Below are 27,666 nucleotides of genomic sequence, written 5' to 3' on the forward strand. Positions count from 1 at the left end.
CTTACCCTAGGGCAGGCTTTTGGCTGCAAAAAATCTTAATAACATCGTCTCTCTCTCTGCCCCACTCGATTACATTGATCATTATCTTAACATGCTCTGAAGGATGGGGATAGATCATAGGGCAAGAGTTTGAGGATTTTACTCCTACTTTTGCCGCTGATTGATTGTGTTAACAACCAAGGCCAGTCAGATTTCTGCCATGTTTCACAGTTTCCCTTTTGTAAGTGGGGATAATATTTCTCACAAGTTTTTGTACAGGAGTTTGAGATCTCGGGGAGAAAGCAGCTATTTAAAGGCTCCGAGTTATTATTTTAGGCCCTGATTCAGGAAAACATATAAGGATATGTTTAAATTCTGCTGCTTTAATGGGTTGAAAGCACCTACTTTAGGCTAAGCTCATAGTGATGTGGTCTTTCTGAAGAAGTTGTCCTAAACCTTCCAGTTATCCCTATGAAAAGCAGAGCCCGTTGAAGCTTACTTAAAAGACAGAGTTTATTTCTAAAAGGGGAAAAATCAGCAAATTAATGACAGCTCAGCATACAGAAGCGTTCCCCTCTGTGTTTTATTCAGATGAAAGAGGCGTGCAGCTGTGCCCAGGCTGCTCTGATGAGATGCACGCAGTAGACATTAGGTCCCCTCCGAAGCTCCCCGGGCTGCTCAGAGCAGTTCAGCGCCATCGTTGGAAAAATCAAACTCCTTTCCTGGAGCCGGAGCTCTTCCCCCAGCTCTCCCCCCCCCTCCCATATCTGTATATATTTCGCGAGGAGAGCGGGGCTGAGTTTCTTCATGAGCTGCAGTTCCTGGGCGGACCCCACGCACAGCTGGGCTTGCTGCGCCTGGGTCCGCCTTCCCGGCCAGCAGCCTCGCAAATTCGGGGCTGCCGAGTTGACAGCAGCGAGGCAGGAGAGCACGGGAGGATGAACGGGTCAACACCGTGAAGCCGGGCTCCTGGTCGCTGGTGGAATCCCGAAAATGGGTTGCTGGAGGAGACCGGGTCTGCTTTCCTTGCTGCTGCTGTCCTTCTGTGAGTAGAGAAATGTTTCTGCTTAGGCGACGTTAACCAGCGTACGCTTGAAGTCGTTTATTTTTCCTTCCCCCAGAAAAATAGCAAACCTTAGATTTGTCCCCTGAAGGCAGTTAGTCGGAGGGTTGGAAATAGAGGGGAATTTCGCAGCGAGCTGGTTGTAGCCCTGCTCCGACGGCATCAGCTGCGGGTTTGTTGTACAGCGAAGGGCGAGCGCTTGGCTTGGTGGAGACCGCTGCGTGCTCACCGAGAGCGGCTCCCAGATGTCAGTGTTTACAGCGCAGAAGTATATGCGTAGGTCAGCACGATTTGGTGGAAGTTTTTACTTTCTCGAGGGAGATTAAAGGCGACTAACGTGCACCGTTGAATGATCTGGCTTCAACAGTGTCCAGATGTGGTGGAGTTTGCAGCTTTATCAGCCCCGGTTTATGTGCAACGTTAATCGAACTGTTAAAGTCGGAAAGAAGCGGGGAGAGGGGGAGGAGAACTGTCTCTGCAACAACATCTGGCTATTCGGCAAACCTTTCCAGCACTTACGTAAAGACTTCTTTGTAATAAGTGCCCTGTTTAGGTTTTGATAGCACTTCTTCAGGACTGTAGATAAAACCCTCCAGCAGCACTTGAAAATGTGCCCATCCATGGCTTAAATTCTCTTGTTTATATCTCGATGATTGTTTCATAACAGGGAATAGATTTGTATATAAGTGAGTGTTATATACACATCTCCTAAGTATGTGTGTGTGTCTTTCTGTATATACAATGCCGATGTATGTGTATACACGCATATATCCCTATATAGTATATATTTATATATTTGCACGGACAATGGCACTTTCTGCAGTGAGCTCTTTTACAAACACAGACCCGTTCTGCTCACTACAGAGCTTTCGATGCAAATAAAATTGCTTTTTGCTCAAAGCAATGAAGTGCTAGGATTATAGTGCCCGTATATTTGCATGCAATTGAAATAACTGGGGGCAGGGATCTTTATCTGCATCCACTTTCCATGGGTCCCCCTATCTACAGAAACAGGGAATGAAGGAATACGGTCAGTCAGTAATTTGCATGTATTAAATACAATCCTTGGTGAGACTGCTGAAGCAGGGAGACCCAGATGGGTCTTACAACATAAGCTCAGGCTGACTTTCCAAAGAGTTGCAGAAATATGTAGTAGTCATTACTGTAGATAATACCCTAAAGTATGGGTTGAAATGTAGGATGCTATACTGATAACATCCTGCTAAATTAATCACATTTGGAACAGCACTGAAGAAATTACTACAAGGCATTATTTAAAGCACAGTCTTGGGTTGTTTTTGGTAAGAAAGAAGACCACTAATTATCCTTCAGAAATGCCTAATTTTGGAGTTATTTAACTTATGGTTTCCTTTTTCTGAAGGGCAGGGTTTTAATCTGAAAAAAGCCAAATCAAAACATATCATGATTACTAAGTTCATCTGAAAGGTTACGTGAATGATACGATGACAACATTTGTCTCGGTACAGGGAAAAAAAATAAGCCAAGGCACTCTCTCTCTCTCTGATTCAGCTCAACAGTGATAAACGTTTACTGGGGTTACCTCCCATCCATCACATATAGTGTTAGTATCAATCCTACAGTGACTCTGAGACAATAAAAGTGCCTGGGGGGCCCACTTTGCATTGACATTAAGAGAAGAGGAAACAGCAAGTTTCCCAAAATGGCAGAAAATGCACATTTGGTTGTTCTTCATGCAACAAATCCCACCAGTCATTCAGCCTCTCTGCAAAGAGCGACAGCGGTGGGTTGGTGACAGCAGCAAAGTCACTCGTCCTAGCACAGATTTAGGAATTACTGTAGAGAAAATGGCAGTGATGGTGTCCCAGCTATCCCAGAATAGCTCCCTCAGCGCCGGCTGGGCGTCCTCAGGGACTTTGTTGTTCTCTCTAAGGGGTAACACCAGTATGGCTGAGACTTTAATGTGGGCTCTGTGCTGCCTGTCTCTATCCTTTCAATCACCAGCATGGTTGAGCGGTCATCAAGCAGCGTCTCCAACCGCTTTGGTCCATACGTGATGGAAAAAAGGGCTATAGCCTGACCGCTGAAATTTCAGCTGCTGGATTTCCCTGACTCCCCCTGGTCACCTCCAGCAAGTGGCTCTGGATTTACCTAGCAGAGGGACCCGCAACAAAATAATACAAAGATCGTTCAGGACGGGAAAATCTGTCCTACAGTAGGGACTGAAAGCTCTCAGTGCCTTTAGTTGTTGCAGGAGAGAGCTGGGAGGTGAGCTAGTAGTAATCGCTCACAAAAAACTCCCAGAGAGATGCTTTCTGGCAGAGGGCTTCCCCTTCTATCAGACAAAGGAAAAGCAAGATTTACATGCTGGAAGCTGAAACCGGGTGCTTTTGTGTTAGATCACAAAACAGCAAAGTTGTTCCAGCAGGTAATTACTCAGACTCAGGATGTGGTGGGTTTTTGTTGCTCAAAGCCTTCGATGACTGCAAGACTATCTGCTAGATGGACTACGACCCATCCAGAAGTCACAGACTGGATACAGAGATTACTGTACTGTGCACACAGAAACACTCTGGCCTCTTAATTAGGAGTTTTCCTGTCCTGTTTTGCATCAGAATCTGGAAAGCCTCCCTCGTCACCACTGTGACGACAGCTCAAGGAGCCCGGCAGCTCGCCTTTGGGCATCCAGCCTCCAAAGGAGGACATGAAACTTGAAGCCTGCCAGGGCACGTAGCACTCGCCAGAGGAGAGCTGTGCCCCGTGGGATACACTAGAGCTCCGAGGAGAACATCTGCCCAGGAATTTCAGCAAGTATGTTCGCTCAGGACCTGCGGTTGTACCTTAAATCTGTGGTGAGGAGCACAGTGATGGCTGCTGGATGAACACCTCTGCACTGTGATGGCTCTGCAGATGGGGAGATGGTACCTCTTGGTGGATGGTGGCTCTCTGAAGCCACGCACCCTTTCCTGCTTGCGCAAACAGCCCCTGTTCCCCCTCTGAACCTCTTTGGCTAAACACGTGGAGCATATATAATTCATAAATCATTACAGGGAGCCCCAGGGCTGTCAGAAAAACATCTCTGGCTTTTGATCTGCCCAAGAATTCTCTGACCTATCCCATGCTCCTCAAGCAGCTCGTTCAAGAAGTTGGGCTCTTATTTCTAAGGTCACCAGAGCTAAAACCAGGGGCTGCGCTGCCACCAAAACACCAGCCTGGTCCTCAGGCAGGAGACCTACCAGGATTACACCCCAACAGCAGCACACAACAACTCAGAGGCAGAAACCTGGGTGAGAAGATGAGGGAAGGAAGGAGAAGAAGTCACCCTCTGCCTCACAAGCAGCAGATACGTCCATACGCAGAGCAGGGCTTTACAGCCCAAGGCTGAAGCACAGGGCTCTTCTCCCAGGCCACACGGTGGTGCGTGGACATGGGTGCTGCCCACCACAGCAGCAGGGCTGGCTACAGCAACCCTTCTCAAGAAGCACCTTGTTTTGCTTTGACTTTGTAGCAATATATTTTCCAGTAAATAAAGGGGAAAGCACAAGGAAAACCCTGACAATCCAAAACCAAAGTCCTCTGCAATGTTTTAACTGGCATGAGACTCAGCAAGAGCTTGATTCATCCACCTTAACACTTCTCTAAGCCTGATACTGCTTTTTCGGTTGTTGGTACAAATTGGATGGAGACTCAAGGCCAAGAAAGTTGGCAGTGTACAGCTGTGTCAAATTTAGGAAAGTGGGCATCTCCTTTCTCCTTGCTTCTTAAACTTTTCTCAGACTTGAGGCAGGCTGGTCGTCATTAGAGCTGCTCAAATCTACATTTTAGTGTTTTTGGTTTTTTTTGCTTTTTTTGTTTGTTTTCAGGGGAAAGTCCTTTTTGAGATATAATCCCATGGCACTTGAAATTAAAACACACTCTTTTCTAAAAAAAAAAAAAGGCAAAACTGATTTTTGCTCTTGGTGCTGTTATCAATATTGGATGATGATCACAAAGACATTTATGTATAATGGTGGTGAAAAAAAGTTCAGCCAGCTGCAGTCGTGATATTTGTTGGTCCTATTAGAGGTGGAGTCCTAAACAGATGTGTCCCATGTATTCACTGAACAGGCAGAGAGCAATCATTGCCATTAAAAACAGATGACTGGGGGCTTTCACTCTGAGGAAGTATTCAACCCTATTGCCTGTCCTCTACAGCTTTATATTGTTCCACGTTTTGCTCCATCAAGTTTATTTCCTTGGGACCATGTTTTCCTCTCCCCTTAACGATAACTCTTTGCAATAACATTTGCTTTCCACCGGCTTCCTCAGCGCTGCAACTTGCCACAAACTAATGAACTCTCCTGTGGATTGCCATGTTTTTAGGGAAGTGCCACATCTGATCTCGCTATGAAAAAAAAACTAAAGAACCACCAAGAGTCCCACCAAGGAGATGAAACCAGCAGCTCCCCCACACTTGGTTCTTTCCACATCTAACACTTAATGCTGTGTGCCAAGTGAAAGCCTCCAGTGGGAAGAGGCTCTGTTGGCAGCGGAGGTAACGCCACGGACAGCTGCCTACCTTATCAGCCCTGGGGGTTAGAGCGACATCTCCTCAGTGCTGGACCCCAGCTGTGGGATGGCATTTCCTTAGGGACCTTCAGAGGAAATGAAGGGGTGGCTGCAAGCCGCCTCCGCCCGCGTGCACGTCCCTGGATTCGGAGAAGACCGCTGTGATCCTGCTTCCAGAAAGGCTCTGTAAGGTCCATCAGAGTCATATTTCTTGTTCTCCGGTTGGTTCATCTTCTTATTACAGCCCATGTAGGGCTGGAATTCTCCTGCCAGCTGCTGGTAGCTGTCAAGCTTTTAGGAGAAGTGGGAGAGCCTGCTTATCTTGTAATCCCCTCCACAGACCATGCTCCCACCAATTGTGCCTCTCCAGGACACGGCCTTTCATGGAGCTGTTACGCTGCAATGTTTTGTTTCCCATTGATAAGCCAGGAACATGCCTGACAAGCGACAGCTGATTTATACCACAGCAAATGCATCTCATCTGTGGGGCAATTAATTCATCCAGCTGTGCCCTGCAACCTTCCCGTCTGCACTGAACGCAGGGCTACTGCCCACATGGGCTCGAGAAGCTCTGGGAATATATCTTAACCAAAGTCTTACCCTTCACTAGACAGGATTATTTACAGCTGGATTCAAGATTTAAAGGGAAAAAAAAAAAAAAAAAAACTTTCAAGTGTGCAATTTGCAGCTATCAGCAGAAAGGAGCTGCAGAGAAGAGCTGTGGGGGTCACTCTGCAGAGCCCCAGCTTGACCCACACCTTGGCCATGGCTCCCAAAGTGGTTGGAGCAGCGTCATGCTGGACATGCTGGCCCTGCTGCTGTGCCTTTCACCTTGCCACACTGGGGATGGAGATGTTCCCTTTAACTCCACGGTTCCAAAACTCCTTTGGGGAATGAGAATCTTTTCTTACATCTCTTCTTCTGGGAAGCCTAGAGACATTTGCTGAAGTTCCTGGCCTGCTGGTTGTTACAGTCCTGTGGGTTTTTTTCCTACAAGTAACAATGCAAACACTGAGCATTGGTCCCCCCCAACTTCAGCCATCCCAAACCAGATGGCTTTCCTGTGCCCGTGCAGAGCAAACACCCGTGTCCCCCTTGACAAGGGTCTGACACAACAGGTCGCCGCTCTGCGCAGCTGGGACACGACGTGGGACATCTGCCTGATGTCGCTGGATAACTCTCACTGCCTGGGAGCATCTGAACACCAGTATCCATGTGAAAGAGGCTTAATCAGCTGCTGTCTTGCTGCATAAAGTATTTTTTTCCACGCTAGATCGATCCCAAAATTAGCCCCAGCCAGTCCACGATAGCAGACAAGACCCCTCGCCTTACAGTGGGAAGTGACACAGAGCCCTAAGCAACGGGCAGCCGAATGAATCATTCTGCTCCAAATAGACCCAGGGTACGAGCATCCACAGAAATCAGACCGATGGATCCCCCGGGAGCCCAGTTCCCGTCGTGTCTTTAATATGTCAAAAGGCACTTGGTGGTGCTGGTAGAAGATGGTGGCAGACATTCCCACCAGAGGCACAGAGTATTTTGGGGGGTCTGGACTCGCCCCAGCGCATGGTTACGATGGTTTGGTACATTTGCTGACTGCTCTTGGCTCTCTCCTGAGGCACTGCACCCACGCACAAGCTCCCACTGCTTTCACGTGCAGGAAAAATACCCCTCAGGCCTCATCAACAGCTCTCCTGCAAAGCCCTGGTCCCACTCCTGCAAAAATCCTCGCAGTCTGCGCTCAGCCCAAACCACATCCCCTGCCCTCTGACCAGGTTGCAATTGGTCTCTTCTGTTTCGGAAAAATATTCAGGTTGAATTCAACCTTATTGGACAGTGTTTTTCAAGAGATTATAATACCATTTTCATAAAAGAGATTTTTTTTATGTCTTCAGGAAAGAGATGAAAGAGGAGACCAGACCGATTTACCTACTTACATGCTTAACAGGGGATGCCTTCAGAAAAGCGAGGAAGATTTTAGCATCTGTATCCAGGCTACCCTCAAGTTCAAGTTCCCTCTGACAGTACAAATTACTTAATTACTGTCAGATCCGGTCTAAATGAGGGCATAACTTGACTATACATAATAATGTTAGCAGACATAAAGAACAGGCAGTGCTGGAACAAGATGATGACAGCGCACTGGCGGAGAAGGAGCAGTGCATCTCTGCCCCGGAGCTCAGCACCCAGCCCCCTGCAAGCCCCACTCCTTCCAAGCACTCGGGGAATCAGAATAATGCAAACATAGAAAATGCAAGCTGGTCAGTCACAGGAACCCACACGAGATATGAAGTGCAGCTCTGGTCAAATGTCTCTTTGTGGGCTCATCAAAGTCCTCCTAACAGATGGCAAATCGAACGTGTGCCAGGAATTTCAAACACTCCTCAGGAAGTTCAGCTAAACCATCAGCAAGCCATTTGCACTTAAAACAGAATGAACCAATGAACCCTGTTGCCCAAATGTGACCCAGATAATGTTTCTGACACATTTACCTATTTGGATGATATCTTTAAATTGGGCTTTGATCTGCTCATGAAGATCCAGGTTCCTGCAGAGCCTGTAAAGCATACACAGAACTAAATTTTAAGGCACAATATGATGATAATTGTAAAAAAAAAAAAAAAAAAAAAAGCTGTGCTTTTTCTTGGATAGCAGTAGTCAGAGGCCGAGCAATGTCTGCAACAGACTCACAGATTTATTCTGCTGTCAGCTTTGTCGCTGCTGCTTTTTCTGTGTAGAGCGGGGACTCTCTGCTGCATCTTCCTGAGGGAGAGGTGCAGAAGCTGCAGTTAAATAAAGCAGACAAGATATGCTGTTGATGGCCCTGGAGAAACGAGAACAACAAAAGTAATGACAACAACGTCACGCAGTTGGTTGGCTCTTACCTTCCGCCACCCAGCTCCCAAGCAAATGCTCTTACGTCCTCAGCGGTCTCTGCGGTGGCTTGCGACAGGATGACCCCAAACCAGCCCGGCGCGGCCAGGCTGTGCCGGGAGGCACCTTCTTGTCCTGAAAAATCTGCTTCCATCTGCCCCGGGCAGGCACCTTCTTGTCCTGACCTGCCTCTGGTGGGCGAGGAGGGGCTTTAGTGCCTGGCGAGGTGCCGGTGGCACCCTCCGCCCGCCTCGCTGCTCATCCGAAAGCTGGGTTCCCCGTCTCCTCGCCGTTCACTTTCTCGGCCTGGCAATTAACCGAGTGCTTAATGGGATAAGTACCGTTATTGCTGGGCCTGCTCACAGTTGTTTTTGTCTGCCAAGGCAGCGCTGCTTGGCATGGTAGCGGCTCTGGAGGCAGTGACTGTAATTACACAGCAACAGCCAGCACTCACTCAGCGTTTAGGGGGCAAGGAAAACGGCGTAGTTATCATCCTGTGCAGCTCAAGGGCCTCCTCAACCCTCCCCTGGGTCCCATATAAGTAAGCCCCAGGACAGGGAACGAGCCCTAGCTTGGGGCTGCCTCCTGGTTTTAGGACAGCTTTGTCCTCCTCGTGGGACTGTGCAAGGCTGCGCGCAGTCGTGGCAGCCACACTGGGCTGGGTGAAGCAGGTGGTGTTTGGGGTTACTGACAAATGGCGCAAACTGCATGCAATGGGGCCATCCCCCAGCCACTGGCTTACTGATGTTTAAGTGCAGAAATACAAAAAAAAATATTTTGGGGCGTTGTTGAAGGTTTCAAAGACATAGAGAATAAAAAATAATAGCGCAGACCCATTGTACCCATTCCACTTCTCTGCACGCAAACTGGCTTTAGTGGCAGGGACGATGTCTGTGGTCTGTAACAGCAGCAAGAAGAGCCCCTGGAAGAGTTCCTTGCAGATACTGCCCAGTACCAGCATCATTATTGCCTCACCTGATGCTTATAATCCTTCCAAAGCTGAGCAATGCGGAGTGTCCTTCCCTTCACTTTAGATGGGGTCCTGCTGAGCTCCAGGACCTCAGGACTTCATTTGTTTCTTTTTGAAACTTTAATGCCAAACCTTCTTTGGTGAGTGATTTTCATATTCAAAGGAATCCTCCAGCTGAAAGACAAACGACGTGCCAGCATAACCCATTTCAAGGAGTATCAGAAAATCCACAAAGATGCTTAAAAATAATTAAGTGAAATAACCTTTTATCTTAATCACTTCGTGCGGAGAGCGAGCAGAGAGGATTTGTTTATAACACCCTGTTGTGTGCAACATGCAAACTTTCCATAACTCTTTTCTGATGGGTTGCAGCAGAGCCTGGATGCAAACTGGTGGCGAGGAGATGGGGAAAATCCTCCACGGGTTGCTTTGAACGTGGAAATGAATTTCAGCCCCGCCACTTCAGAATGCTTTTTGTTTACTTTCCACTGACATGAAATCAGCAGCGATTTTGTAGCATGCAGGATCAGTTAGCTGGTTACATAATGCTTAATAAATCCAAGAGAAATAATATAAAACACATCGCCCAGTCCGGGAAGAGTAACAGTATCTCAGCTGTGTCACCAACCCACCCGGCCACTGGCTTTTGGCAAAAGGGCTGACCTGGTGCTGGGGGCTGCAAGCTGTACGAACAGGAAAAGGGGTTGTGCTGTGCTTGTGAGCCCTGAGGACGCACAGACTGCAGGCAATGCTCAGGGGGCATCTCCATGCTGCTCACCCCGTCCTGCTCTCCCAAGCACGTGCTTGCATACCCAGCTCCAGCTGCATCTGCTGCCCCTGTAAGCGGCACCACTGCCCCCGCTGATTGTCCTCAGGGCGCTCTGTAATAGCGTAAAAGCCCTGTAAGCAGCGAGAGTGGGGTTTGGTGGTTAGTTAGCGCAGGCTGTGGCTGCAGGGCGGTATGGAGGAGAGCGGACATTTGGCCAAGGTGTCAGCGCTGGTCACCCCTGCCATCCCTGAGCTTCCCTGCCCATTCTGTGCCCCGCTCTGCCTCCTGCCACCTTTGCACCCTGGACATCACCCCGCACGGTGCCGGGGCTGGCATTGCCTCTGCCCTGCATGGTTTTGCAGCAAAGAGAGCAGAGCTGGGGACGCAGGGGTTAATCCCAGCAGGCGCAGCGCTGGGGCCAAGTCTGTAAGTGACTCCCTTTGCTATTTCGAAAAGAGGCTGCCTGGAAAGGGAAAGGAAAAAAAAAAAAAAAACAGAAGAAAGAAAGAAAAAAGAGAGAGAGAGAGAAGGTTTACTTTACAGCCATCGTTATTTCATCTGCACAGTTTATACAATGGAAAATAAAAGCCAGGGTATGCGAAGTCAAGTCATTTCTGTTTCATTAATGGTATGGAAATCGTTTTGTTTTTATAGGGGAAAAACAAATGTGAACTTGATGTGTGTGTGTGTGTGTGTGAGTGTGCATGCAACTCCCCTCATTGCAAAGGGCAGAGCAGTGAAATCCAGAAATAAGAAATGACTCAGAGGCCGTAGGATCTATGAGTCAGTTGAGCTGTTGTTGTTTTTAAACACGAGCGAGAGCACAATATGGGCGACAATCGCCCGCGCAGCCCTCCCGGCCGGCCCCGAACCCAGCTCCAGCAGCCCCGGGGGTGGGGAACGGGGTCTGGGGCAGGGAGCTCGAGGTCCCCCGCAGGGAACGTGCCCTGCCTAGCTCGGTGCCTTGGGCACGGACAAGATGGAGTGGAGGTGGCCAGAGGAGACGAGCAGCTCCAAGAGCAGATGGAGAACCGCTCGCCCTGTCCTCACCCACAGGCAAAGACACTGACTGACCAAAATCGAAGAGAAACCTCTCCTCGCTGGCTCCAGGTACCTTGCCATGAAGTGACCCAGTGTCCCAAAACAACACGAGGTCACTCTGCCGACACGTAGGTAGTTTGCAAAAGGTACCCCAGCAACACCGGAGACTGCCACAGCAGAAGGACAGACAATATTCAGCAGAGCTCCTCTGTCCCCGGGGTGAAGTTTGATCATGATGTAATTCAAGCATCTGAAAGAGATTTGAGAGGTCCGCTGGTACAGTCCATACCCAATTTACTTTGTAATAGGACTAAGCATTATTTGCTAAACACTTAATTTAAAGGGTTATTTTTACAAAGAAAAAAATAAGTGGTAGAATAAGTCAGTTACCAGCCTGTTTGAAGAAGGTCCAAATAAACCAGAAATGTATACTGTGTGTCTTTCTGGCACGGGGAAGCACCGATGTCTAATGCAATCAAAATCAGCCCCTTTTTATTCACCAGGAAACGTTACTGGCTCGCTCCTCGCTCCACACGTCCGCTGCCAAGTACAGTATTTGTTCTGTGGGACTGCGCAGGACCACAAACCTGAGGGCAGAGCTGCTCCCCCGAGCCCAGCGCAGTGCGTGCGCTGCCGCTGTCCCCAGAGAGCCTCACGTGCAGAGAGTGGGGTGATGAGTCCTGTCAGCTCAACTTGGGCTCCCCAAATGAGGAAACCCAGGGCCCCTGCTGGCCAGATCACACCGGACAATTGCAACGGGGACGTCTGGCCCTGTACGGATCGCCTGGAAATCAGGGACGTAGGAATTGCCCTGCTGCATCCTGCCCGTGGCAGCTCGGAAGTAATGGGGGCAGATCCTCAAGGTCTCACGTGTGGGTCAGCGAGCAACCACAGCTCATCAGCCCCGCTGCTGTTTTAGTCTCGAAAACAAGTACTGTATATAATAGGGAAGGAATTTGTTTGTTCTCATAATAATTTTATGAGCGGCTCTGTTATTATGCAGTCATGTCATTAGCCATGGACGAGGGCCCGGCGAAAAGCCTCGTCCTGAGCTGGGAGTGGATGGAGGACTCATGGCCGAGCCCTGCATCCCGTGCTGCACCCACATCTCCAACTGCACCCGCCGACCTGCCCAGGGGTCCCTGCCACATCCCAGCCCTGATATGAACCCGCAAAACAGTGGGCATTCCCACCTGGTGCACCCTCTGTGCCCAGCCCTGCAGTTGCGGTGCCAGCTGAGATGCCAGAGTTCCCAAATCCCACTGGTTAGAGTGGGATTTGTCTCCCCCCAGCACAAAGTCTGGGGCTCAGGGCTGACCTGCTGGGGAAAGAGGATGCAGAGCTCCTGGAGCGGCAAGGAAGCCTTGTGCAACTGCTGGCCGAGCACCAGCTGCGCCCCAATGCACGCAGACACACAGAAAGGAGGAGGCAAACCTCGCCGCGAAGTGCTTATGACCCAAAATGATCAGTTGTTCTTCGCCCTTGAATATTAAGTGCAATTTAAGGGCAATTTACTACCAAAAGATGGAGCGTAATGTGCGTAAGGAGGAGACCTGAGCAGGTCCTGCCTGGCAGAAGCCTTGATCCCTTCCACCGCGGGAGGAAGATGGACAGTGCGTGCCTCAGCATCTCACACCGAGTGCCTTTGCTTACACCCATCTGCCGTTGGGTTGTCACAAAACACCCCAGCAGATAAAATTTGAGAATGAAAACCACTCATTCTACTCTGCAGTGAAGCGAATTGCCTGTGCACGCCATCACTTCGGCTGCGAAGCGCTGTCTCCTTCCCCGTAACGAATGCACCGTGCTTCCACCTCCTCGCACCCAGGCTTGCTCCTCGCCGATACCGCTCGCATCCCGGTGGCCGTGCTCCAACGGGCCCTGCAGGAGAGTGGGGATGCCCTGTGGGCAGCAGCAGGCAGGAGGAAAGACGTCCCAACGTGCTTGGATGGTGGTATCAGCACTGCTGCTCTCACGGGCACATTTGGTGTAGTTTTTCCCTTCCCTCGCCTGCTTGAAGATTGTCTTGTATTCCCCCCGTAGCCTCTCCAGGGTCCTGGTTATAGATAGCAGGAGATTTGATGCCGTTCTCGTGCACAGCAGAACAAGCCTTCCTATTGATAAGAAGCCAAACTCACTGCGAGCCCACCTCATCGGTGACTTCAAACCATCTTTCCAACTGTTGTTCCACAATAACTTTGACTAACTGTACTATTTATTGGCTCACATCACATCCTTATGGCTTCAATTTATTTTTGGAAAACTCAACCCACATTTAATTAGTTTATAGTTTGTTCCAAGTTTTGCTTATCCAGCTCTTTTTTTTTCTTTTTTTTTTTTTTGAAGTTTATATTTTGATGTTTAGCATTTGCCTTGGCAACATCTGGAACCCCTTTATGGAAGCGTATTGTTACTTTTACTGCTCGTGCAGCTTTATTAAATCATCCACGTATTAATATTGAAAGTGTTCATCTGGGTCTAATCAGGGCCAAGACGAGTGATGTGGCAGTTAAATTGTACCTACGAGCTCGTGGTTCAAGGACACGAAGTTCTGAGGAAACTCACAGTGGGCTTTGTGCACTTCTGTTGAGCTTACTAAAAGAATAAGGAGGGGGAAAAAAAAAAGAGAGAGATTCCTGCTCTGACCTTTCTTGCAGAGCAGATAACAGCATCGCAGGCTGAGCTCGTTTAGAACAATTTGTCTCCAAAGAATTTTGTCCAGTTACTGCTGTATTTCTGACTCTCGTTTCCACGTTTAACTCTTTCATCAGCCCTTGCTCCTTGCAGCGCAGGTGACTGCAGACCCGGATCCTCACTGCATGCTGGGCGTTGTGCTCACACCCTGAGCCCTCCAGCAAAGCCTCACATGGGGTGTTAATGAGTAACTGACAGCCCCATGAGTGTGAATAAATAAATAGCAAAACCTTGATGGGCATCAAGCAATAAGGGCATTGCAGGCAGGGGAGGAAGGGACTCACCAGCGGGCATGGATTTGGCCACAGCAATCCCCTTTATCCCACCAGACTTTCACGCCTTGGCAGTCCAAAATAAACCTCAGCTTTGAAGCTGGTGTGGAGCAGCCCATTTTTGGTGGGGCACTGCATGAAGGGAGCCCTGGGGAGAACAGAGGTGCTGGGGCTCCATCTCTGTGTGCCATGACTGGGCACCAAAACTTGTCTTTCTGGACAAATCCAGCTGGAAAAAACTTTTTTTCCCCTGGACCATCAAGATTTACGAAGCAGCAACCTAAAACTGGGCAGACTTTCTACAGAAATGACTATTTTTAAGCCCTGTTTGGGGTTAAAACTTCCCATGCAATCCTTCTCTGCATGCAATAAAAATTCCCCACGAAGTACAGGTAGCCCACACCTCTGACAAATAGCTGCTGTAGTTCAAGCTCCCACCTGTGCACTCCTGCATGTGTGTCTTAGACTAAATGTTTATTAGTATATACTTCTACATAAGCCATTTAGTGGCTTCATTTTACTTTTTTTCTTGAAAAAAAAAAAAGACATTTAGCAGCCTTAACAGGAAGTTTAAATTTAGCCGGGATTTATTCCTTAACTGAGAATAGTTCCTATAAAAATAGAGATAACTTGCTCCCGTCCGGTGGGAGCTGCCACCGCGGGGCCAACAGAGCTGCATCTGCTCCCTGCGAGCTTTGCCATCAGCTAAAGCACGTTGGACTGAGCAGCTGGGCAAAACAAAAGCTACAAATCCATGTAGAAAGAGTCATTTTGGGCTCCTTCCCCAACAATGTGCGAATTGCTGAAATCAGATGGATGCTGCCCTCTGTGCCCCGCAGCCTGGTGCGCCGGCGCCCGCCGCAGCCTGAAGACCAACCTGTGCAAGTGGTGTGACTCCACGCCGCCGGCCTGCGAGCAGGAGGTGTGCTACAGCAACTGCAACCTCAACTCCTACTGCGAGGACCCCTACGAGATCTGCGTGGCCATATGGTGAGCTGCAGCCCCAGGGAATAGGGGGATGTGGGGAAAAAGGGGTTGTGGGAATGAGCTCGTGGGGACACTCATGCTTGAGCTGTTGGACACCAAAATCATTCAGGGCTTTCTATTTCTCCCCCGTTGACTCCGCTGTAATCATAATTGCAAAGTGATTTGGTCTTTCCTATAATTAGTACTGGTTTATTTTCTAAATAAATTACGCATATAAATGCCTGATGCAGTGCTGCAGTCAGGACCTCCACGCACACACAAACCTGAATTTAGCTTTGCAGGCTGAGCCTGCTGGGCAAAGCTGACCCCAAAAGCCGTGATGTCCTCCTGCCTCAGGCTGGGAAAAGCCCAGTTCAGGTGCTGGGGTGTGGATGAGGATTTACAGCCCCAAAGGTCTGTCCCCATCCAGGGAACTGGGAATTTGAGCTGGTACCAAGCTGCTGGTATCATCCCCAGGGAAAAACCCTTTTTTGATTTTCCTGGAAATGCCTGGAAAGGAAACATGATCCGGCATTTCGGGTCAAACGTACACCCGGATGAGCGCCTCCCCCAGCTTTTTGGTCCCCATGAGCAAAACTAAAACAAAAGTCCATTTTGGGTCTACCCAAAGTGATTTTCTTCTCTGTCCCTTTTAATTTGGCTGCCAGAGTGAGAGCCAGCTAAGCACATATCACTGGGCTTTATATCAACCTGCTAATTAGTGTGAACACTGGACTGCCCCACTTTCAGCAGGGTTTTGCCTCAACATAATTGTTGCATTATGGACTGAAAAAAAAAAATAACAAAAACACAAGACCAGCAAGAAACCCAAACAAACAAACAAAATATGCCCCTTACCACCCCCACCCCCAAAAACAGAAAAATCTGCCACTCTGCCCCAACTACCCCTGCACACAGATGGGGAGAAGACCTTAAATCCTGCATAGAAAAGCCAACATCTTTCAAATTCCCTGGGCTTCCCAAGAAAATGCTGGCAGCACTAAGGCCAGCGCTGTTTCACTCACTCCAGTAGGACGAGGATGACAAAGCTGGGTTCTTCACTTCAGTTTTATTTCCGATTTCCCAGCTGACCTGCAAGGCATTGTGAAATCTCTCTGTACTTCCATTTTGCTCCAGAAACAAGGGTCACACCCTGGTGTTCTTGGCAGCTGCTCTCAGCTCCTCATTAGCCCTTAATTACACACTGGCTCTAGAGGAGTAGGCACTGATCCTCCTTAGGTGAAGGTCTGCTGGGCCCGGTGCAGCTGCCACCCCTTGCTCACCATGCAAACCACCTGGGTTAGCTCTGCTCCAGCTCTTCTTCATGGCAGCTCCTCACAGCTACCACCAAAAGCTCTGGAGGGAATATACTCGGCCCCTGGGGGAAAATTGTCACCCAGGCTACCAATGGGACTGGCCACAAGGTGCCCAAAGAGCCGTGCAGTTTGAACACGCTCCTTCCCTGCCCAGCTGGCTCTTCTCTCAGTCGCCCCATTGTCCGTGCTGCCCGTGGTGAGGGCTGCTGGTGGTGCTCCACGACCTTAACCGAGGGGTGGAGATGAGCTCGCGCCTGGGGTTTGGATGGTGATCTGCATTTTTCTGGATCTGTGGTGGGAGTTTCACAAGTGTGATTCTAGTTTGGGCTTATCTCCCCATAAACTAATGCAGAGGCCAAATAGCACAGGCCCAATACAACATTATTAAAAATAACATGCTCTGTACCTTACCCCATCTTGGCCGTCAGAGCCACGCATCCCCACAACCCCCACACCCAAAGCAAGCTGCCTGCCCCGTGTGCTGCACCACTGCCAAAACCCGCTCGGGGCACGGCGAGCATAGGAGACCTCACAGCAAAGCACTTCCCTGGTGGCTTTTCTGGGCTGCTAACCAGCAAGGATGGCTTCACCGTGCTCTGAAATAAGGGGCTCCCGTGTGCCAGGACAGAGTTTTGCTGGACCCTCTTGTTAAGCCAATGTTGCCTGCATCGACATGGAGAATGGGGAATCTCCAGCAAAATGAGCACCCTGCGCTTGAAGAGTCAGACCACAGGCCAAAAACAAACCCTTCCTTTCCCCATACATGTGACAGATTTCCACAGCTTAGAAACAAACACAGCCGTACAGTCGCTATGTGCCCAGGAGCTGTATCAACATCACATTATTTCTATAAACGTTCTGACCTTTGGAGCTGCTAAATTATAGTCCCCACCAGCTACCCAACGGCTCTGCTCCTGCAGGTGGGCATAAGTGGTCACGCAAGGACAGTGCTTGAAAAAACAGCATTTAGCCCAGGAATTCATCAACGAGATGGGGCCAACCAGCTCCGCCAACACATGCATGCCGAGAGGAGGAGGATGGAGGCGCACAGCCAAGCCATTGCTCGAGGGCAGGCATCACAGTCACTGTGTCCCCTACCTCTCTCCTGCAGAGGTGATGGGGTTTTGGAGCCCTGCCGAGGCAGGGATTGCGGCGGAATAATGCACTAGTTGGGAAGAGGCTGTCCTTGCTTTGGAGGTTTCCTTTGGACCGTGCAGCAGCAATGTGGAGGGAATAATTCCACCTGCACCTGGCTTGGTTGCTGGCACTGAGAAAGGAGGGATTTTGCCCCAGATCCCACGCAGGGCACTAAGCCTTAGGGCTGGCACTACCTGACCCAACACCTATTAACTTGTGAATTATCTACAGGAAACAGCAGAGTCCCTGGCTCAGATCCTACTACTGGCATGCATTAGAAATTTCTCTTCCACCATTTGGAAGAGATAAAGAGATTTAACAAAGCCGCCCACAGGCACATACAATAAGAATTATACCAGAGCCACCACAAACAGGTCATTCAATACACAATTTAAAACTGATGCTCGGGTGATGTTGGGCTGGAAACCCTGTGCTGCCTGCTCTCTGAAGGCTGCACCGCTAGGCTAACGCTTTGTTGGTTCGTTTGGCGCCGGCAGGAGACAGGACAACGACAGCATCAGGATCAGCACGCTCTGCCACAACCCACATCGTCCCATAGAAAACCTCATGGTCCCGAACTACAACACCTCACGCTGCATCATGACCCACCAGCCCAGTGAGGAGGGGATCATCTACATCTGTGGCTGCGTGGATGAGCAGGAGTGCAATGACAAGCTTATCTTTGAAAACCACACCAATGGTGAGTACCTTTGCTAGCGTTATTTAAAGCGGGTAGGAGCACTCAAATCTAACAATAAATAAGTCATGCGTTGGGCTTATGCACGTGGCTTTGCATTTCCAAGAAACGGTAGCAGATGCAATGTCTTCTTTGACCTTCTGTGTGAGGTAGGTAAAGTTTGTACCCCCTCACTGAGCCCGGCAGTTTGCCAGTGGCTCACCCATCCCTCCAAGAAATGCCTCCTGAGAACACCAGATGGAAAATGCATTGTGTCCTTCAGTAGGCTGCGCCCTTTGACATGAGGCAAATCAGCCAGGGAACCCAAAAGCTGACGTAACCCAGAGTGAGTCAGTCTAAAAGCTTTGAGAAAATCACACCAGATCAGATCCTGCACCAGACTGCTGCCCAGCAGCGTGGTGGTGCCGGGGAGACAGGGCTCAGCAGGCGGCGGTGCTGGGCATCACCTTCCCCACCTCTCCTGGGGCTTCTGCAGCAGCATTCTCCCTGCACATGGCTGCAGGCCCTACAGCAGCTGTAAATCCATGCTGGGGAAAACAAAGAGGCAGCTCGTGTCTGTTCCTCAGGAGGGTGGTGTGCTTTGGAAAAGCTACCAGCTAGATCGTCAGCCTCTGGAGTCTCGTCCAGACCTCCAGAGCTCCAACTGGACCAGGTCTATCCAAGTGCCCATCAGGCATCTGACCCATAACAGAGGCAAAGCAAACCCTCTCTAATTTTCCATAATTCATGAGATGCTGAAAATGATACTAAGTATAACCTACGATCCAGCAGCACAGCTTCTCCCACAATGCTAGGGGGAAAAAAAGAAAAAAAAATGCATATAAAATGCAAATTCTCAGAACAAACAAGCCACTTTTAATGAAAGTAAATGACGCTAAATTTGGCAGTCCTTTGCTGCTCGCTGAGCCAAACATAACAGGTACACACACTTCTAAAGAGAGATAGTCAAATCCCAGAGCCGATGCTGGGATATATAATTTCACACCAAAATGACAACTGGCTCATTGGAAATGCCGCCCCCAGCCAGGACTTTCACAAACAGCCTCCTTTTGCCAACCAGCACGCAAAACGCCGAACCCCAGAGCTGGGCAATGCGTGGGCTGAGGCCCAGGGTATTTTGCAGAGAGCAGAGCCGCTGCCTCTGCTCTCGGTGGCAGGGGCGGGAGCCGTGCTGCAGCCCCCTCATTGCAAGGGTTTCGCATTGGGAAGGGGCATCCTCATGAAGGAATTTGCTGAAGCTGTGGTAACTTACTGCTTTCGGGACTCGTGCACGCGACGCCCTTAAAAATATCTTCTCTTTCTTCAGCGTTTCAGAGATGGGATCTTAAGCATCGGGAAAAGCCATTAAAGCAGTAGGTGATATCCAGGCCTCGCGCTTTCCAAAATAAACATATTCCTGAGTTAGTTATTGATTTATATCAGTTTAGGTTGATCTTGTGGTTTGAACCTGATGCCTATTTTAGAAACGCTTTCACAGCCTCGCAGAAATTAGCTGCAGCACGTTTTTTGAAATTTGCCAAGTAAAATAGCGAAACGCTCTGTTTTTCCAGAACCTGAATTATGATCTGCACACACTGAGGTCAAGCAGCAAGAGTTTTGCTTATGGAATGATTCTTATCCCTCTTCCCCTGGGTTATTATACTTGGCAGAAAAACCTCTGAGTAAGATTTTACTTGAATATCTCTACTGAAGTCAGCATGTTTATTCCAGGAATTGCGAACATCAAAGCATCAGACAATTACACGTTGCGCGAGGGTTAGGGTTTTTCCCCCCACACTCCAGTGATCTGAAGGCGGACAGGGGCTTAGAAGACATAAAACAAAAGCGAGTGTGCCCAGGGTGGGTAGCTGGGTGCCAGTGCTGCAACGTGATGGTAAACAACACACGGACAGCACTGAAGCAATGCTCCCTCACGGCAGCATCGCTCGTGGTCCTCCATGCCATCCTGTCCTCCCCTCCAGCATCCCTCCTCACCCTCCGTGCGCAGAAGGGCTCCAGCAAAACCCCAGCCCCTAACAATCTCAGATATTTGATACATGCAAGCCTTGCTTCAGCTTTACCACCATTATTTCTGCCCCGGCACGGAGAGGCTGTGGCTGCAGCGGGGTCCGGCGCCCCCAGCCCACTGAGTGCAGGCCGGCCTCCCAGGCCCTTGCTTGACAAACAGGCCTGAATTCGAGACCTAAAATGAACAGCCCTCTCAATAATTGCATACATCTGGGTTCTTACCCTTTGCTCAGATGGGATTTGTGTGCAGCCTGCATTACCGCCCCGCGAACGGCTGCGCCTTATTAACCGCTCCACATATTTTCCTCCTACCCGCGATCAAAACAAGATGTCGCGGGCCCCTCACGGCAGCGCCTTCCTCTCCGCTTCCCTCCCTGCAGGCTACTCCATGCTGCAGAGCAAGGAGGTCATCCCGGTGGCTGCCATCAGCCTCCTGCCGCCGCTGCTGGTGGCGGTGATGATCACCGTCATCTTCTACCTCTGCCGCACGCAGAAGCGCCGCAAGAGAGCCAAGGCATGGGGTGGGAAGCAGGGGCAGCCCCCGGCGCTGCCGGAGCCGGGCAGGGCGGCGGAGCGGGACGAGAAGCTGTCCGTGATGATGGACGACGGCCCTGCCAGCCTGAGCCCAACCTGCGCCAACAGCCTCAACCACAACACCGAGCTGCTGCCCATCGAGCTGGACGAGATGGTGGGCAAAGGGCAGTTCGCCGAGGTGTGGAGGGCCAAGCTGAACCACAGCAGCTCGGGGCAGTACGAGACGGTGGCGGTGAAGATCTTCCCCTGCGAGGAGTACTCCTCCTGGAAGAACGAGAGCCAGATTTTCACAGACGCCAGCCTCAAGCACGACAGCGTCCTGCAGTTCCTCACAGCCGAGGACCGGGGCTCGGGGCCCCGCAGGGAGTACTGGCTCATCACGGCCTACCACAGCCGGGGCAACCTCAAGGACTACCTGTCCAGTCACGTCCTGAGCTGGATGGACCTGCAAAAAATGGCAGGGTCGCTGGTGAACGGGGTGGCCCACCTCCACAGCGACTACACCGCCTGCGGCCAGCCAAAAATCCCCATCGCCCACCGGGACATCAAAAGCACCAACGTCCTCGTGAAGAACGAGCAGGAGTGCGTGCTCTGCGACTTCGGCATCGCCATACGCCTCGACCCTTCCCTGACGGTAGACGACTTTGCCAACAGCGGGCAGGCGAGTACGACCCCTCAGCACCCCCCTGGATGAGGCCCCTTGCAAGCCACGCGTGCCATCAGATGCGTGGCACCGGGTGGGAGATGTGGCTTTTACAAACGGGACCTGGGGTGGTCAAAGCTTAAACCTACGGGATGAGCCCCATTACACAGGGCAGCTCTGCCAGGTGCTGCTTTTGGGTACCTTAAGGGAGTCCTCACCTCCAGAGCCCACAGAGAGGGCAGCCCCGCAGCCACAGCAGGCTGATGGAGGCAGAGCAGTGGTCTCTACACCTGACCATCCACACCAGGAGACCTCACCCGTGTGCTCCCCTGCCCCTGCTAACTCTTCTCTTGTTTGTGGGTAGGTGGGCACCGCCAGGTACATGGCTCCTGAGGTCCTGGAGTCCAGGGTAAACCTGGAAGATCTGGAGTCTTTCAAGCAGATGGACGTCTACTCCATGGCCCTCGTTCTGTGGGAGATGGCCTCCAGATGTGAAGTGGTAGGAGGTAGGAATGTCGCACCCAGGCTTGTCTTGTACTTCGTAGCTCCCTTCCCACACGTACAGGGACCATCCTAGCCCTCATGTCCCTGGTGGTGACACTGCTCCACCTTGATGCAGGGCTGTTGGCACAGGATGTGGTTTTGGGTGGTCACCAAGAGCTGGTGGCAGATCCCGCCAAGGGCCGGCATTTGCCCAGGCTCTCACTGCATGTGCTGTGGCTCAAAGGGGCTGGCACCGTGGTCAAGGAGCAGCAGAGGGGACCCCAACATCTACGGCTGCAGCTGCAGAAAAGCTTAGTGGGGGTGGATGGCTCAAGGAGGTCTCCAGCTCAGGTCTTCAGGACGAGGGGGTGGCTGTCCCAGGGCTCAGCATCTCCTGGTAATGAAGTGTTACAAAGCAAAGAGAATGGGAACGAGGGGGGTAAATTCAGTAAACGCAGACCCAGAACCCAGAATTTCACCTGGGGGATCAGAAAGCCCCCAATTCAGGCTTCAGCTGCTGTCCTTAGAGTATAAACACACCCCCTGCTGCATCTGCACGATGCAGCTGCACAATGTAGGCAACCGAGCATCTTTGCTTGGCCCACAAGGTGCTGGTGAGAAGCCAGAAAATTAAAGCTAATTAAAGCTATTGGGGTTGGGAAAGACAAAGGGTGGCCTCTCACCTCTGCAGTGTGGGGCTCCTCGTTGGCCTGCCTTGACTTGGGGCTGCTCTTCTGCAGGGGCCATTTCTCCTCTTGCCCGACCCCTGCCCACAGGCCGATTGGGGTTGCCTCTCCTGTCTTTCACCCCCATGGCACATTTTACCTGCTGAAAACACGCTTCACCCAAAGGAAGAGCAAGTCCTTTGCAGCACTCCTACGTTCAGGAAAGTGGCCAGGGGGTTCGCCCAACCTGTCTGAAAACCACCTTTAAAACCTGGCACTATACTTGCGTGTTCAAATCCTAAATTGTTTCCAGATCAGTTTTTGCAGACTGATAAAAACACATTTATTCACGTCCAGTAGGACACACCAAAGTAAGGCAGCGAGCGTACAAAAACTGTCCTATTACACTGCTGTCACTTCCTTGCAGAGGTAAAGAATTACGAGCTGCCTTTTGGGTCGAAAGTCCAGGAGCAGCCCTGCGTGGACACCATGAGAGACATCGTGCTGCACGGCAGAGGGCGGCCTGAGATCCCTAGCAGCTGGCTGGTACATCAGGTAAGGCAGGAGCAACCCACCTTGCCCCACCTCACTGACCCATCCTGCAAATTAGTAAAACTGCAATCAAATCAGCACGGCTGCCTGAGCTCAGATAAACCCCCTAGACCCACTTAAAGCCATCAACCAGAGGTAGAGAAAAATTAATTGGTGAATAAGTGGCCACAATCAGAAACTAGGAACGCCAAGCGATGGCATTCAGCCATCCCGTGGGTGCTGTAGTGCAGCAAAACAGAGCACTTCAGCACAAGTCTCCTGAAACACTAACTCCTGTGAGTCTGCTCCAATTCTGCCATCACCATTGCATCCAGAAACCCGTGGCTCAGGGAACATGCCATCCCTTGCATCAAGCCTTCCCACAGCAGGCAGGGCGGGGAGGAAGGTGCATACGGGCTTCTGCCCGCTTGGTCGAGGAGATCTCAAGCTCAGAGGTAACCTCGGACCTCTGAGGGCAGGACCTGGGACACGGGAGGAAGGATGTCCACTTCTACAAGAAAAGGGAAGATGGGCAGCCTCTCCCTTGAGTGACACAGGCAGAAAACACGCGTGAAGCTGAGAAACAGGGAAACTGAAAGGCTCACGTCTTCCCCAGGGAAAGCCTTCCAGCAGCCGTTAGCTCAGAGGGTCTGAGAGCACAGCATCTCAGCACAGGAAGCATAGTCCAGTGCTCTAGAACAGAAACACTTCAGCGGTAATGAGATACGCTATTAAAGGCACCCACAAACACACCCAGAACAACCAGCTCCAGAAATATTGCTCCCACACGGCTCCCTCCTGGCCATGACACGGTGTCCTCTTCCCCACATCCAGTACTCTCCTCCCTGCATTGAGGACACGAGGGGTAACACGCGCCGAGCGTGATTTTTAAATCTTGGCCGAATGGCACTTCTTAAATCTCACGTCTTATAGAAAAACACCATAAACTCATCCACATTTCAGCTCATCTGAAAAACAAGCTGAAACATTGGGACTGCTGGCTCACAGGGCCCTGCAGCGCTCGGCCACTGATTGCTGCAGATCGTTCTGCACCATCCACCCCTAAAACACACTGCTTCCACTGACTGCACAGCATACAAAGCCAGACTTTTTGAGAGGAAAGACACAGTTTCATGACTGCAGAAGGCCACATATTCCCTACATCTCTCTCAGAAAGGTGTTTGTCCAAAGCCCCAAGGTACCTGGCTGACCAAAGCTGCAACCAGCATCAAATGAATCCATGGTTTCTGTTGGACCATCGGTGAGTTTATCAGTCAGCAAGTTCACAGCTGAAGTTCACCCAGCCTTTTCCCTTGATGTAGTAAAAATACGGGAACTTAAATCAGCAGTGCTGCATGTTTGAAGCCTTTGAGTATTCATCTCAAACATTCACCTCCCAGGGTCCCTGATAAACTTTGAAACCACAAGAAAAACATACAGAGGCTTGGGTTGTCAGAAATCACACCCTGATAGAGCCTAACCATAACTGCGCTGTTTGCGGAGCTGGACAAGGGCTGACTGCAATTACCTCCGAGAAATAATGCCGCTGTAGTTGGGTTGGTCTAGCACGCAAACAGAGCGAGGTTTATAAGCCAGTGACTTTTATTAGACCACCTAATAGTCACTGGGGAAGAGGAACAGAAAAGCCATGTTGTGTTCCTGAAAGTTTGCCTCTGACTAATATTAGCTGGTCTAATAAACATCTCCCTACAAGCCTGGCTTTAAGAAACACTCCCAGCGTTTCCCAACGAGCCTCCCCAGGATGCAGCACAGGGCAGCACCATCTGCTGGGAAACAGCAGAAGTCCACCAGTTCCACCAGTTCCTGCCGCTCGGTGCCTCCAGCCCCCGGGCTACCTCCAAGGTGCGCTGGGCGACACCAACATTGGCGAGACAAGGTGCTCACCTGCAGGAGAAGCACCCACAGATCGTCCTGTCGAAGAAAACCAGTTTGTTACATCACTTCAAAGGTTGCTTTTGCATTTCAACATAGGGCTCCCTCTCACTCAAGCGACTGCTAGTCATGGGTTAGGATTTTCAGCTGCCATCCTTGGGGTCACAGCACTAATTTCCCCGAGAGCTGACTCACCCAGCGTACCGCGCAGCTGCTTGCAAGGCTGCACAACAAAGCCCATTAAAGAACATTATCCCCAAAGTATCCCAGACAATTTGTAAACGCCCATGCTTCCAGCTCATTTTGCCATTTAAAAAAAAGTGATTATTTAGGCCAGATAAATTCCCAGAGCTGGTTCATGAGGCTGCTGAGCAGACTGCTGTACTGTCACTGCTGGAGGGCTGGTGCAGGGCAGGAAGGAGCACTGGGAGCTTAAGTCAATACTGCTACTAAAAATACACTTGTAAAACTAACTATAGCCAGACAGAGCAAGCAGCATCCCTCAGAAACCGGGGGTATCAAGTACCAAACCCAAACTAAGCCCGCTTCACGAGCGTAACAAAATGCAGCAGTCAAGAGAGCATCACCACGTTTATGAGGCAAGCTGCAAATAGATGTCCTGATTCCAGCGTAAAGCAAGCACAGAGAGCTGGTGACTAAACAATCTAACAGTGCCATCTTCTAGTTGAGAAAAGGCTTATTTTAAAGAGCTTCAGCTAAACTAGCTCATTTTCGCACGTTAATCAATTATCTTCAAATCCTCTCGATTAAGCTAGCAAATGAATGATACCAGAAGCACTGAAATGCACCATCTGTCAGTTTCACTGCACAAGCCCGTTACTTCTAATCTGGGTCCATTACGGAAGATTTAGTACAACATTCAGTACAACAAACCTTGGCACAGAGCAGCGGGTTCAGAGAAAGGTGCAGGACAGACGACACTCGTGGCACACCACTGAGACCCGCGGTTTTCTTTCATCTTCATGAGATTTTTTTTTTGTTGTTCTCTTAATTGCAAATTAAGAAATGCACAAAACCACTGAAAAACATGATGCTTTATTTAGAATAATGATTTTTCCACTGTGGTGCAACCTTGGTTGACAATGATGAGAAAAGCAATAGCACATGATAGGAATCACAGAGTCAAAGGGAGGTTCAACAGGGCTTCTGGTGCAGCTGCATTACTGGCTTAAAAGGGGGGAACACCAGCAGGACACTACTGTTTAATTAAAAATATTGGGACTCTTCACATCACTACATCAACGGAGGAAAAAAAAACACACGTTACTGGGGGTTGTAACCATTGTAGCCAAGAGGAACTGAACGTGTTCTGAAGCACGCAGAAAAGCACCCAGCCCCACGTAACACGCTATTTTGTGGCAAGAAAACAAAAGTTCAGCTGCACACTGCAAGGAGTATTTCGCATGGCTGGCCCTTTGAGGAAGCTGCTGAAACAAGAAGTATGTTTGAAGAAGTTTAATTTTAAACTTTTAATTCCAAACTTGCCTTCAAGCCGCCCCTGCCTGCCCCCTCCGCCCAGCCCTGCGGGTCACCACCTGCACTTCCCCTCGCCCTCCTGGTTTTAGGGAGCTCCATGCGAACGGCCAAGGCAGAGAGGAAATGGAGGGCATAAGTCCCTTGGGGCCCTGGTTAAAGCCCCCCAAGTGATCACACGCCAGCTTTCAGGAAGGATTTCCTGGCAGGGTGAAAAATGCTTGGGACCAGACCCCATGTCCGCAGAGGATGCTGCTGCGACCCGAGCGGTGCCAGTACCAGTACAAATGTTGGCATTTGCCACAGCTTTCCAGTGCTTTTTCCTCCTGTGCTTAAGCTTAGGCATTTCCACAGGAAGCTGTCAAAAGCCTACTAAAACACTTGCTTTAGATGAGCTTTTAGCTTCCCTTCCTCCTGCCTTCAGCCCTTAATTTCAGCCCTTCCACCCGCAGGGAATGCGTTTTCTGTGCGACACCATCACCGAGTGCTGGGACCACGACCCCGAGGCTCGCCTCACCGCCCACTGCGTGGCCGAGCGCTTCAACCTGATGGCGCAAATGGATTGCGACGACATCCTCAACAACAACACGGACAACGAGGCCGACAAAACGGCCTCCCCGGGCGGGGAGCACCAGGACAGCGACGGGAGCAGAAACGTGCAGTGACACAGCAGGCAAAAAGCCTCATCGGGAGAAGCAGGAGGATACGCCAGGAGCGTTCAGCTCACGGGGAAAAAGCCTCCCTTCGTTTTTCCAAATGGAACTAAGATCTAGTACATAACTTATTTATGAGATCTGTTTCCTCCCACAGATACAGTGAACTGTGGAATCAATACTTTGGTTAAAGTGCAACAGTGTATATGAACTGATTTTGTACTTACTTTAAATGTATAATGATGCAAAGCATTTCTTTTATTATTTTTTAAAATAATAATGTTTAATCTTTTATTAATAAGCACCTGAACTCCACGTTCATCTTTTGAAGTCCTTCCATGCAGTCATCACGAGTTTCTCCCCTAACTGCTTATTCCACAGAAGTCAAAACACTGACTGTAAAGCCACTTCACCATCCCCCCCCCCAAAAAAAAAAAAACACAAAACTGTTGTAGCAG

General features: G+C 50.1%; 1 protein-coding gene across 1 annotated transcript; it reads left to right on the plus strand.

The window, feature by feature from the left end:
- LOC310901329 (TGF-beta receptor type-2-like) lies at positions 1–27,523 on the plus strand. The gene is made up of 7 exons (XM_083840663.1): positions 1–1,024; positions 15,029–15,179; positions 18,106–18,308; positions 20,693–21,507; positions 21,854–21,995; positions 23,065–23,192; positions 27,008–27,523. The coding sequence occupies exons 1-7, from the start codon at positions 973–975 to the stop codon at positions 27,218–27,220; spliced, it is 1,704 nt and encodes a 567-aa protein (XP_083696789.1). The 5' UTR covers positions 1–972; the 3' UTR covers positions 27,221–27,523.
- The last annotated feature ends 143 nt before the right edge of the window (positions 27,524–27,666 follow it).

The sequence above is a fragment of the Anser anser genome (genome assembly GCF_964211835.1).
Source record: "Anser anser genome assembly, chromosome: 6".
NCBI lineage: Eukaryota > Metazoa > Chordata > Aves > Anseriformes > Anatidae > Anser > Anser anser.

Coding starts and splice junctions, on each gene's coding strand:
- LOC310901329 (XM_083840663.1), top strand. CDS start 973: ATGGGTTGCTGGAGGAGACCGGGTCTGCTTTCCTTGCTGCTGCTGTCC. Junction 15,180..18,105: donor GAGATCTGCGTGGCCATATG/GTGAGCTGCAGC, acceptor TGGCGCCGGCAG/GAGACAGGACAACGACAGCA. Junction 18,309..20,692: donor CTTTGAAAACCACACCAATG/GTGAGTACCTTT, acceptor CCCTCCCTGCAG/GCTACTCCATGCTGCAGAGC.